The sequence below is a fragment of the Mesoplodon bidens genome (assembly GCF_964165515.1).
Source record: "Mesoplodon bidens genome assembly, chromosome: 4".
Lineage (NCBI taxonomy): Eukaryota > Metazoa > Chordata > Mammalia > Artiodactyla > Ziphiidae > Mesoplodon > Mesoplodon bidens.
The window spans coordinates 50,600,623-50,613,996 of record NC_138160.1 but is presented as its reverse complement, the minus strand read 5'-3'; the positions used below and the strand labels follow the sequence as shown (position 1 = coordinate 50,613,996).

The 13,374-nt window shown below is 35.2% G+C and overlaps 1 protein-coding gene across 2 annotated transcripts in view; it reads right to left on the bottom strand.

Annotated features, from left to right (window-relative positions):
• The window catches only part of IPO11 (importin 11), a 205,800-nt gene that overhangs the window by 127,306 nt on the left and 65,120 nt on the right, over positions 1 to 13,374 (bottom strand). For both annotated transcript variants that reach the window (XM_081233555.1, XM_081233554.1), the window contains exons 14-16: positions 12,147 to 12,194; positions 11,274 to 11,379; positions 7,682 to 7,808 (exon numbers count right to left, since the gene is read on the bottom strand). In XM_081233555.1, coding sequence (XP_081089681.1) covers positions 7,682 to 7,808; positions 11,274 to 11,379; positions 12,147 to 12,194 — 281 coding nt within the window. The remainder of the gene's footprint in view (positions 1 to 7,681; positions 7,809 to 11,273; positions 11,380 to 12,146; positions 12,195 to 13,374) is intronic.

Below are 13,374 nucleotides of genomic sequence, written 5' to 3'. Positions count from 1 at the left end.
TAGCAAGGACTAAAAAGAAAAAGTAAAATAGTGTCGATTCCCACCCTTCTCAGTTTCCCATAATTTGCTTAAAGGAGTCTTTAATCCAGTGAGTGCTTCCAGGAAGAAAAGGAATTTGCCATAACACTGTGGAGAGTGTGGCACTGAGAGAAAAGAGTGTGAAGATGGTGTCAGAGGGAAAGGGAAGGTTGAGAAGCAGAGAAGAGAAGCAGGAAAACAGGGTGGACTTGGAGAAGCTGGCGGATGTGTAAGTGAAGAGTGAGGGAGGAGAAGAGAAGGAAGAAGAGGGAGGAGGAAAAAGCACACAAATTCCCATTTGTAACCTCAATTACAGGAAGTCCCTGAAATAACCAAAAGATAAAGTCTGATATTTTCTAAATCCCAAAGTTCACAAATACAGAAAGGTTTGTACAAGTTCTTGACCTTGCCAAATCACACTTTCTTTGTGTATCAGCATGTTACCTGGGAAAATCATGACAGCATAATCTTCCTATTTCTTTTCGAGTTTTACCTGTGACTTGACCAGCTAAATGGGCACGGGCTGCCACACTCAGTTTCCACACCAAGTAACGTGAACTCAAGCCATGATTAAATGCTATATGCCGCTCTGTAAAATAATGAATCTAAAACTTTTATTTCCTGGCTAAGAGCCATTACTTTCTTAGATGCTGCTATGCTTCCCACACCTGTAATAGCAACTGGTTTTTCCCTTGCAGCCATTTTTCACAAAGAAACAGTTTTGATCATTTTATAGGAGCTTCTGAGGTCTTGAGGTACTGATTAGGCATATTCATCAAATGTTAAGTACTCTAGTTCCAAATCCACAGATTCTAAGAGCCTAGAGTGCAGCTGTTTTCTCACCTGCCTTTTCTTTTTATTCACTGTTTCTAAAGGTAATATGAATATTTCTAGATTTTTTAATGATTTAACAAATGTGCTGATTATCCAATACATGCAAAGCACTATGCCAAGTGTTCTACTATGAAATGACCTAATGAAAAGATGACATACTCATGCAATTAAAAATATTCAACAAGGAGCATTGTGTTGGGTGCTGTGGGGAAAAAAGCTGAGTAAGACACACCTAGTCCTTGTCCTCAAAAAGCTTACAATCTAGCAGGGGGGAAAAAACACCCAGATATTAAATAATTATCAATAAAAATGGCTAATGTGAAGAGCTTAAGAACAGGATAATCTCCCTGAGGACATGAACTATTTCTAGTCATCTTCAAATTGTCAGCATTTAGTACAGTGTAAAGCACGTAACTGGCACTGTGGCCATAATTTAATTCACAAACACCAGGACTTGAAAGCACCCCCCAAAAGGAAATCAAACTGTCAGATCTTCCTCCACAAAAGGACCAGAGATGCATTTAACCCGTAACGATGACATTTACACAAATAAGTACAGGAAAGAGACATCTGAATGAAAACTAGCTGTGTTTTCCCTCCTAACAAAGGGAAGAAGTCAGTGCAGTACTGCGTGCAGAGAAAAAGATGAAATTAATCATGATGCACTCTAGCTTAACTGCAAGACTAGGAAGCCAGATCATAAGGGAAGACAAAAAGCACACAGTTTAAGAAAAGAGTGGAGCATTTAAAATACGACAAACACAAATAAGAACAAAACTAGCTATTCCTGAGCTATAAAAGAAATAGGAAGTACTTACTGCATAGAGACAATGAACTTTGCAGCAATTCACAAGTAACAGGGAAAAAAAATCAGGACCTCAATTTGCAGAATGAAGAGTTGGGGACTGTGACAGAAGATTGGCAGAAGAGCGTCTAACACAATTTCTAAGACGATTCAATATATACTTGATAAATAAATGCAAGAATATGAAACAAAACAAAAAAAAATCTTCCCTTAACCGGACTCTAAACATAACTTCTCATAGAATAAACCTAGATTTTTGAAGGAGAATGAAAGCCAAAGTATCCAGAACCAGATCCAGACTGTAACTCAGCCTGAGTCTACCCTACACCTTCAGCTGAAACATCAGAAAACTTCTAAGAAGATAACAAACTAATTCCATACTGGGGCAAACAAGTGCCATCAAGCCATCAGAATCATTGGAAGAATCCCAGAGAAGCATGACAACAACAGAGAAATGAACAAGAAATCACAGGTCAACACTACTTCCAAAGAAGACTGCTACATAAAGGCAAGAGTAACCAGACACTTCGGTGTCCAGCATGAGAATGAGCCTTGGCATAACTGTCAGGATGGTTGATTTGAGTTCTAGACTTGGAGCAGCCTAATGCTTGACCACTACTACAGCCTGCCCATAGCAGTGAAGGGAATTCCACACACTAGAGCAGTGAGCATGGAGCTGGGACCTGAAATAAATGGCAATGTCTCAGGGACTTAAGACCACCAGGAAAATGTAAGTAAGACAAACATGAGAGAATAATTATTAAATAGATTCTATTTCTCTGCTGAAAAGAAACAGAATAATAATTTTATAATATTTTATCCTTATCTCTTAACTCTTTCAATAAACATTTTCTAATTTTCTGATTCCATGCTAGGCATGGAAAGAGATACTAATATGAATAATATTATCCTACTCACTGGCTCTTTTATTACTTGGTACTATTATAGTACTATTTTTACTCTATTATGCAGTCAAGATCACTGAATTACATATGTTCTCCTGAAATACACATGTAAATAACTTTCCTAAAAGGATAAAAAGCACCTTCCATTTTTTCATCTCCTTTTAAGAAAAATATCCTAAAGCTCATTTTCATATAATACGTATACCAGACATATCATTACAAAACCAAAATGGACTATAAGAAAGTTACTAGATTAAAGTTTCCTTTCTTCCTAGTTTTAGAGTGGCCTAATATCTTGATGTCTCAAACACATATTTTTGATATTTCCTTCGGAAATTACTGGGTTGGCCCAAAAGTTCGTTCGGGTTTTTTCCACAACATCTTACCCAACGTATTTGTTGAATATAAGTGAATTCAGAATTCATTTTGTGAAAACACAGACTAACACAGAGTTTAAAACCTGTAACAGTTTTTTTGAGACACAAAGGATGGTCAAGTGGGAAAACTCGAAACTGTAAGAAAGTGTGACAGAACTGGGAGACCCATAAAAGGCAGAAGAGTGGAAAGACAGGAGAATTTCAATGTACCTTATTAAAAATACCTCTGCCCAGATCCCAGCTGCACCTCCCACAGTGAATTCAGGGTTTGCTACAGTCATGTACATGCCACTCAAAGTCCCTTCTTAAACTCTATCAACTGGCTTTCCATCTGAAAAACTCCCTATTTCTATGCTGGTAGTCAACCTGCCCATGAAGATGGCCTTTCCTCTGCTTGACACACAATAACCCCCACACACCCCGCCCCCAAACTATAAACCTTCTGGCTGTACCACAGTCTACATTATACACTGACTCTTACAAGGCTGAAAGAGTACACTGATGTTAATTTTTAAGTACCTTCCTGCTTGTTTTATTGAAGGCTGCATAAATAACCTAAGTAAAACAAAAAAAAATTTTAATTACTTATAATTTCCAAAATTGAAAGGTTATTATTGGATCAGAAACCTTACCACTAAAGAAACCAAGTATGTAAATCAAATATCCTGGTTAGAGAATCCTCTGCGGGTCCTAGGAAAAGAAAGTTCCTTTCACCTACAATTTAGTCATTCTGTTTACACTGTGGTAACAACATTCTCAAATATGAAACTTGCCATAAGCACTGCATCTACTAAGTAACATGTTCTAAGAGGGATGGAAGAAAGCATGCAGAAGATATTTTTAATGGATTTTTCAATAAAGCATTGTACCACTGTTGTCCTTATAAAAAATAATAAAAATGGAACCTTACTTGATATCATGTCGAAAGATAAGTCCCAGATAGAATAAAGAACCACGTGTGAAGAAAATGGATTTATTGAACAAGAAACAAAAAGAATAAAATTAAAAAAAGGAAATCAATAAATCAGATTATACTGAAACTAAAAACCTCTGCTCAGGACTTCCCTGGTGGTGCAGTGGTTAAGAATCCGCCTGCCAATGCAGGGGACATGGGTTCGAGCCCTGGTCCGGGAAGATCCCACATGCCGTGGAGCAACTATGCCCGTGTGCCACAACTACTGAGCCTGTGCTCTAGAGCCTGTGAGCCACAACTACTGAGCCCACATGCCACAACTACTGCAGCCCACGTGCCTAGAGCCCATATTCCACAGCAAGAGAAGCCACGGTAATGAGAAGCCCGCGTACCACAATGAAGAGCAGACCCCGCTCACCGCAACTAGAGAAAGCCCGTGTGCAGCAACGAAGACCCAATGCAGCCAAAAATAAAATAAATAAATAAATTTATTAAAAAAAAAAAAAAAAAACCTCTGCTCAACAAAAAGACAACAGAATGAGCAAAGAAAGATATAGGGAAAAAAAGAAAGATATAGAGATTCCACTGCATTTGTAATGTTTTATTTCTTAAATATTTGTAATATATGGAAAAATGGAAAATTATTACAATGGAAATATGGAAAACCAGGTACGTTATGTTAGCCACTGAATTTTTCTCTTTCCTTGATGTAATTCTCAACTTTTAAAAAGTAAAAAATTTAAAGCCCGCGCACCACAACTACTGAGCCCGCATGCCACAACTACTGAAGACCAAGCGACTAGAGCCCATGCTCTGCAACAAGAGAAGCCACCACAATGAAAAGTCTGTGCATCGCAGTGAAGAGTAGCCCCCATTCACCACAACTAGAAAAACCCTGCAGGAAGCAACGAAGACCCAATGCAGCCAAAAATAAATTAAGTAATTAATTTTTAAAAAAAAGAAGCTTAGAAGTTAAAATTTTCAAAGTAGCATTATCTTAAACCTAATCAGAATTCCCAACATTTATTACAAAAAAAGTTTCCAAATACTGCAATATTATAAATGCTTGTCCATTATGCCTAGATCAAGTTTTAATTGCTAAATACTGATGAAAAGTTATAACACTATTTCAAATAAACCAAAAAAATTTCACTCAATTTGCATTATATTCCTCCAGATCAAACACTATCATGCAACTATCAGAGATATTTACTCTACACAGTAGCTTCTGATATTATAAAATTTTATAGAGTCCTGAGTTAGGGGTTTTTGAGCACAAGTCACCTGTTCTCCTTGTTTGGCCCTGCAATAAACCTTCCTCTGCTCAAAAAAAAAAAATTTATAGAGTCCTATACCAACTGGAGAAGTTGCTTTCTCCAGTTGCTGCACTATTTCTATTCTGCCACAGCAAGCCTTGTAATAACACGGCTATAAGACTAGGAAGCCACACAGACAACTAGTTAAATGTATCCCAACTCCATAACAGCAGCAATCAAGCAAGAGAACACAGACTCTGAAAGCCAAAGAAGATTTAGATTCATCAGAATCTATATACTTCGTGTGTGTGTGTATGTGTATATACATACAAATGCCCTCATGTATGTTTGTACATGTATGTCTGAATGTTTGTACATTGTTGTGTATGTCTGTATGTATAAGGTATCTTCCCACATTTCATTAGCCAGCATTTCTCACAGGTTGAAATTAGAATAGTATATCTTATATACTATTGATCTTAAATGTACTTAAAAGGGGGGGGGGGGAGGAGACAATGTATGCACCATGAACTTAGTGTCTTACAAAACACTGTCTTCTTAAGAAGTTATAAGAAAATAATTGTGGCAGGACAAAACTGTAAAAGTGTACAAATGAGATGCAGCCACCAGAAGACGTAGAGGAAAAGGGCAAAAGCTGTATCTACAGCAGCATTTCCTCAAAGTATATTCCGATATTAATGTTTTTGTCATCTTGGATAGTCACTACACAGATGTACATTTTAAAGGTTCTTATAGGTCCTACAGTAAAGAGGATTATTTGAATATTTAGTCCAGTGTTCTCCAAACTTAACCGGCCATGAAACCCTTTTTCCCCAATAATGCTTATTGATGTGATAGATTGAGTGTTCTGCTTTTAAAGTGCTGACCTAAATGACTCATTTTCTCTTCACTTCTCTCCTAATAGACTCATTGAAAAAAGAATATAAGATCCAAGAAATTTCTCTTTCCCACAGAAAACTCACCTGAAATTTAAATCTTTTGTAACACTTTCATAAAGCATTTAATGTCTTCTCTCCGATACCACTGATAGAACAGCAAATAATACTTCCAACTAGGAAAACAAAACTTAAATCTTCCAAATGCTTTATTCTAAAGCTATTACAAAAGTAAATTAATTCCAGCAAATAGTATTCTTAGGAACAGCTAAGTTTTATTATATTAACAAACTTCTAAGAATTTAAACATGGTAAAATAAAACTGGATTCCCTTGTTTAAGCATGGGATGCTTAAACTATTTAATAATTACAGAATGATATTTAGAGTAAATTCTCAATTATTTACACAAAGTAGGTAACATTTAAGTAGAAAATCTAAAAATAAGTTCTATTTGCTTTTAGAATGTACCATTGCTTCTGCAATTATAATGTTTTCTTAATTTTGTAATTTCTCTAATTATGTTTTCCTTTGTTGAACATTAAAAGTTTATATTATCGTGGCACACATGTGAAAACAAGAAAAGTATGACCCAAGCCTTTGCTGAAAAACAGGATAATCAGGTAGGTTCGAAATTTTTTTAAAAGGTGGTATATTGATAAATGATTAAACAAGATCTGAGAATAATTTGGGGGTGGTGGAATCACTTAATTTTATCTAAAAATAATTTGAAGTTCAGGAAAAAAATCAACCAGATTCACTTTTTAAAGACTATGCTGGAGTCAAACCTAAGCACAAGACAAAGAAAATGTACAGTAAGTCATGAATATATTTACTCAGGCATAAAATAAAGCACCAACAGTGGGAGCAGGGTTGGGGGAGGATACTATTCCACACTATGTTGAACTTCTTTTAAAAAACCTCTTTGGGGACTTCCCTGGTGGCACAGTGGATAAGACTCCACGCTCCCAATGCAGGGGGCCTGGGTTAGATTCCACATGCATGCCGTAACTAAGAGTTCCAATGCCACAACTAAGGAGCCTGCCTGACGCAAATAAGACCTGGTGCAACCAAATAAATCTTTAAAAATAAAAAAAAACCCTCTGAGTAAATGACATATAATAAAGCAGCAAACCTACTTGCCTTGAAGGGGAACAAAAGAAGCAACGAAGACGTCATTATCAAGTTTTCAGTAACACAAAATCAAGAATATTATGTGAACACTATACATAAAGTCCTAAAATAAACAATTCCAAAGGCAAACAAAACAAAACAAAAAAAACCCCAAAACTGAGAGACAAAGAAAAAATCAATAGTAAGGGTGAAACAGATTATGGTGTTATCTTAAATGTAAAAATGACAAATTCTATCCTGAATAAGAAAAAGGACACGTAAAGCTATAAAAGGATTTTAAAAAACTGCCTTTTATTCTTATTAAAAAATTATAAATAATTTTAGATTAGTAGAGTTTGGCTAAATTTTTTTTCATTTACTAGTGATGAGAAGGGCAAAAAATAATCAAAGGACTTTCTTCCCTCAAATCAAACTACTCACCAAGGAATAATTACAGCACTGAAAGGCCACCAACATTCTAAAGAAGATATAAACCACTTCTGAATTTGAACTTTAACATATGTTAAACTTATAAAAATAACTTTTAAAACCTTTAAGCAACATACCACTAAGTCTTGATCCTGAAGCAAGTTACAAATTGCCTCATATAACATGGGTCTTAAGTCGGACTTGAATTTCACAGAAATCCACTGCCCAATGAGCCAAATCACCCTGCGTCGCAATGGCTTATACCTAGATAGGGAAAATCATGAAATTAAAATGTTACATATTTTAAGAAGCCTATTTCACTTAGTATATTTCATCATTTAAATCTAAAATGTAATAAGAAAACAATATGCATTTTTATATAAAAGTTTAAAAGCACTTTTAAATGTACCACAGTATAAATACTAACAAAGTTCTGATTTAAAAAACTGAAAATTCTTAGGCAGATATATTGTAAACCTGATTATTTTGTATTAAAGAATTACAACATAGTTATATACATAAAAACCAAGTCCACTTCTGTTTCTTAAAGTAACCAAAAAAAGTTAATCTAAATAGGTATAACTAGCAAATGTTCCAAACCCTAAGGCTGGAGAGGCCCCAAAAAGTAATAATAAAGGAATTTTCCAATTCCAATTCTGTTAATCTCATAAAGATTATTTTCAGAACACTGTGAGAAATCTCTAGACTTATATAAAATATTTATATAAATTTATATTGATTTCAGCTAAAGTTTCTAATTTTGTAAAAGGTGCCCAATTACAAATTGTGACTCAGATTACCAAAATAATGATTTGTATTTTTAAAGTTATAGAACATTTACAGTAACAAGTACATATATTTGTTTCTCTATGGCCATCTTTGTTAAAGAAAAGGAAGGTTCTTTAGGCAAAGAGAAAAATCACTTGTGTCCAAGAATTCCACCCACAAAGTCTCTTCTTGATATTATATTTATTTTAGTGGCAAGATGATATTTATTTCTAGGTGAAAATGTAGTAAACTAATGAATATACCACATTTTTTAGAAAATTATAATCTTATATGATTAAACACGTAAAAAGAATTATTCATTAAAGTTACAAAAGAAGTGTATTCCCTGCTTTCAAAATGTTTAACATACCTAAAAGAATTAAAGACCACAAAACTATATATACTAGGATTGCAGAAACGAAAGAGAGAAAAGCAGGCAGAGGGAGATGGGATTTGAACAGCCTTTAAGATAAACAGCATTTGGGGCAAAAAACCGAAAAGATGTCACTTCAGGGGACAGGGACAATTTGAACAAAGTCCCAGAGGTGGAAGTAAACAAGACTGGTGTAGAGTAAAGGAAGGAACCACAGAGTCTTTAATTTTGGACTGAGATCTCTGGGATTACCACATTCAACATTCTGTTCTCAACAAAGAGAATGAAGCTCAGAAACGTTCAAATTCCAAGATGACAGTCACTTCTGGGCAAAGTTAAGAATAGGAGTCAGTTTGTTCCTCAAAGTGTGGTTCCTGGACCACAGTATCATTATCTGGAAGTGTGACAGAATCACACAATCTGACCCAGACCGATAACCTAAACCAGAACCTGCATTTTTTTTTTTTTTTTTTTTTTTTTTTGCGGTACGTGGGCCTCTCACTGTTGCGGCCTTTCCCGTTGCGGAGCACAGGCTCTGGACGCGCAGGCTCAGTGGCCATGGCTCACGGGCCCAGCCACTCCGCGGCATGTGGGATCTTCCCGGACCGGGGCACGAACCTGTGTCCCCTGCATCGGCAGGCGGACTCTCAACCACTGTGCCACCAGGGAAGCCCCAGAACCTGCATTTTAACAAGATCACCAGGTGACTCATATACACGTTAAAGTTTGAGAAATACTGGTCTAGTTCAGTTATGTCCAAAAGAAATACAATGCAAGCCAAATATGCAATTTTAAATTTGTTAGTACCCACATTAAAATAAGTAAAAAGATACATGTGAAAATTTATTATTTTTATTTATTGCAATATATCCAAAATATTATCATTTCAACATGTAATTAATACATGGTTGATCAGTCTAGACTAAACAGCCTATAAGGGTTTAAGGACAAAGTGCACATGTGTCTCTCTACTAAAGGCTTTCTCTCCATCAGAGGCTCACTAGCTCTCTGAGAGCAGAACTGAAGCCCACCTTATTCACCACTGCCTCTACAGGACACAGCAAATTCCAGTGCTGAAAATATTTGATTGAATAAATGACTGAATAACTGAATGGATAGCTACTTAATGGTCAAAATTACTTTTAAAGCATCTCCAGCTCTACAATTCTATGGCTCTAAATATTTATAAAATGATCCATATATGGATAGTTTTCTATTCATTTATTAAAGTAGTCAAGATATGTTAACTGATCTATGACTATAGGCTAGGCATCCTGACAAGTACCACATCTACAGAAATAAATCACTAGAACTGCACGATTCAAAACAAGAAAAAAGTATCTTGGAATTTTTTTAGGTGTCTAGTTTTAAATGAAGAAAAATTTAAAAAATTATGAAAGACCCTTTCCCTTCCATTTTACTCATTCAGTACCTAAAATTAAAATAATTAGGCAAGTATTTAAATGTATATGCAACAGAAGAATTGGGCAAAAACCCTACTAAATGTCAGATAGATCTGTACTACTGAATTAGGCACCTCAATACAAGCCTAAAATGTGTCCAAATACTTTTTGCCATGGTGTCTCTGCAACTCCTTTTCCCCAAAGACTTGCAGTATGCTCTCTCCGTGTGATCCCAAGGCAGTCACCTTTGATGGATGTTACTTTGGTTAGGCTACTTCTGGCATCAGGCTTAGCCTCTGCTAAGTCTCCAATTGGCTTCCTTTTGTACACAATTTCTTTCTAGAATTCAGAGATCTCCATCTTCTGTTACCTTTGCATAAAATTTCCTCCTGCAAATCCCACTACTAGGCATACAGCCGGAGAAAACCATAATTCAAAAAGACACATGCACCCCAGTGTTCACTGCAGCACTATTTACAATAGCCAGGTCATGGAAGCAACCTAAATGCCCATCAACGGACAAATGGATAAAGAAGCCGTAGTACATATATACAATGGAATGTTACTCAGCCATAAAAAGGAACGAAATTGGGTCATTTGTAGAGACGTGGATGGACCTAGAGACTGTCATACAGAGTGAAGTCAGTCAGAAAGAGAAAAACAAATATCGTATATTAACGCATATGTGTGGAATCTATAAAAATGGTACAGATGAACTGGCTTCCAAGGCAGAAATAGAGACACAGATGTAGAGAACAAACGTATGGACACCAAGGGGGGAAAGCGGGGGCGGGGGGCGAGGGGGTGGTGGTGGGATGAACTGGGAGACTGGGATTGACATGTATACACTAATATGTATAAAATAGATAACTAATAAGAACCTGCTGTATAAAAAATAAATTTAAAAACAAACAAACAAAAATTTCCTCCTGCAAACTAGCTTATGTAACATCAAACACTTCATACATGTCACAATTCACATTTGAAGTAAAATAACAAGAAACGATTTTGCTTATTTTTCAGTTATAAGATTCACAAGTCTTATTCCTTTCTACACTAGACACTATCAGCTAAGTCATACTATGACTTTTTTAAAATTTTAAGCCATTTTAATGCTTTTTTGTCTTCATTAGAAAATCAATAAGATAAAATAAGTATATAACAAACACAGAGTTTTATACTTGCCTATTGTGAATGACTTGTAATTCTGGAAGAAGCTGGTTTTTAAACCACTGATCAAAATCAACACTGTCAAACAGCTCATAAGCCGCTAATCCAACAGCATTATACACTAAGAAGAAAAAATTTAATTTCAGATACTGGGCAAAATTCTAATTGTCCTTATGCAAGAAAATAAGCCTTAAGGACTACTTTGAAACATGTCATATGTTAATAGAGGGAAATCTACAATATGTTAATCTGGGAAATTATTTAAACAGACATTTTAGAAACATTATTTAAGTTACTTTATGTTTTTCTTAAATACTCAGTGCTTTCAAACAGAAAATTACATTCATTTAAAAATATTCAAGTCAAATTATAAAAATTATAAAAACAACATGTTTCCAAATAGATGCAATATTTTATGCTATGGGGTCCCTAATTATCCTCTTTCCAGCCTCTTCTCTCACCACAACCCATTAAACTCCATGTTCCAATTAAACCAAAATACACCCAATTCAAAACTTAACTGGGCTTGTTCCTCTTCCCTTCAAGCTTCTGTCCCTACTGCTCCTTCTGTCTGGAACCGCCCCCTCCCCCTTATTAACTCTCACTTATCCTGTGTTCGCACAGAACACTTCTTTAGGAGCCTTTCCCTGGGTACACCAAAACTACCTTGTAGTTTTCCACAGTACTACATAATTACCACCTATTGTAGCATTAATCAACTGATACTATGTTATAATCAACTGTCTGTTTATTTGGCTATCTCCACCACCAGACAGCTCCTAAATTTTAGGTATCTTTGCATCCCAACTCTCCCGGCATAACACCTGCCACAAAAGAGACACACCATCTTCTGAAGAAATGTTTCTAAATCATTTTCGTTTAACATACCAGCATCTTTGATTAACAGTGCATTCATATCTTCCACGTTAGTGGGACCTGAAAAAATAAGTATCAGCAAAGGTAAATAAAACTAGTTTTTAAAAGATATTTAAACTCAATTTGTTAGTTTCTCAATTCATTAAGTATAATATATTTTGTGATATTAAATATACATATAGTTGTAAAGAGAAAGTTTAAGTTTTGTTACCATCACCGTTAGAGAACACAGACACAACATGTAAAGCCATACTACAATTTTAAAAAATCATTATAACATATATGGAAAATGTTATGTCAAGCAGCATTCTAAAAAAATATATGCCAAATTGCTAACTATTGTATTATATCCTGATTATAAGAGAAAATTCTTAGAAAGAATAAAAAGATGAATCCCACAATAGGAAAAAAAAAAAAGAACAAGTATGGGCAATTCACACAAGAAGATCTAAACATAAAAAATAAACCAGGTTATGACAATACATTAAAGGGTTAACAACAAAATGCAAAGTACAAACAGAAAAACCGAGAGCCATTACATAATGTGAAAACTTCAGAATAAAAAGCTGGCAGTCTCTGCACTACTCTCCAGAAAGGAGACTACCATGGTTAAGACAGGAAAAAATACAGTTTACTTAGTTAGTATATTTCTTTAGAATAGAAAGTTTTCTAGCAAGCTTATCAAAGCACCTTTCTGCTGTTAAATATGATTTCTTAAGCTCACTAGTCCAATTACTAGAGTTAAGTACAGCCTTAAATAAGCAAATTGCTCCAGAACTAGAAAGAAAATAACTAAACTCTGAAATTACTGAAAACCTTACCACCATAGAGCAACTTACCACAGTGTAACCTAATTAGCTTACCCACTTTCCTAGTGGTTCAAGAAAAATTGAAAATACAATTAATATTCAAATTATCTTTAAAAATGAACACAAAAAACTTGATGGATAGCTCATTTCTTCCCTTGTTTTGTAACTTAAGCAGGAATACTCTATTAAATTTTTGAGAAAACAAAAGCCTAAAAAGTGAGCTACCCTTTATAATACTACAAACAAGATGAGGAATCTCCTCTCTACAGGAGATTCTCTTGCTGTTACTTCCTTACATTACCACCTACTCAATACTTGAACCCTTATGTGACTCCTGCCCAAACCAATCAAATAATCTGTTTAAGACTCTAAAGTTCAGGATTGTCTTTGATAGATTTCCCTTGCCCAGCAGTCAGTTAATTGCCAAAAGT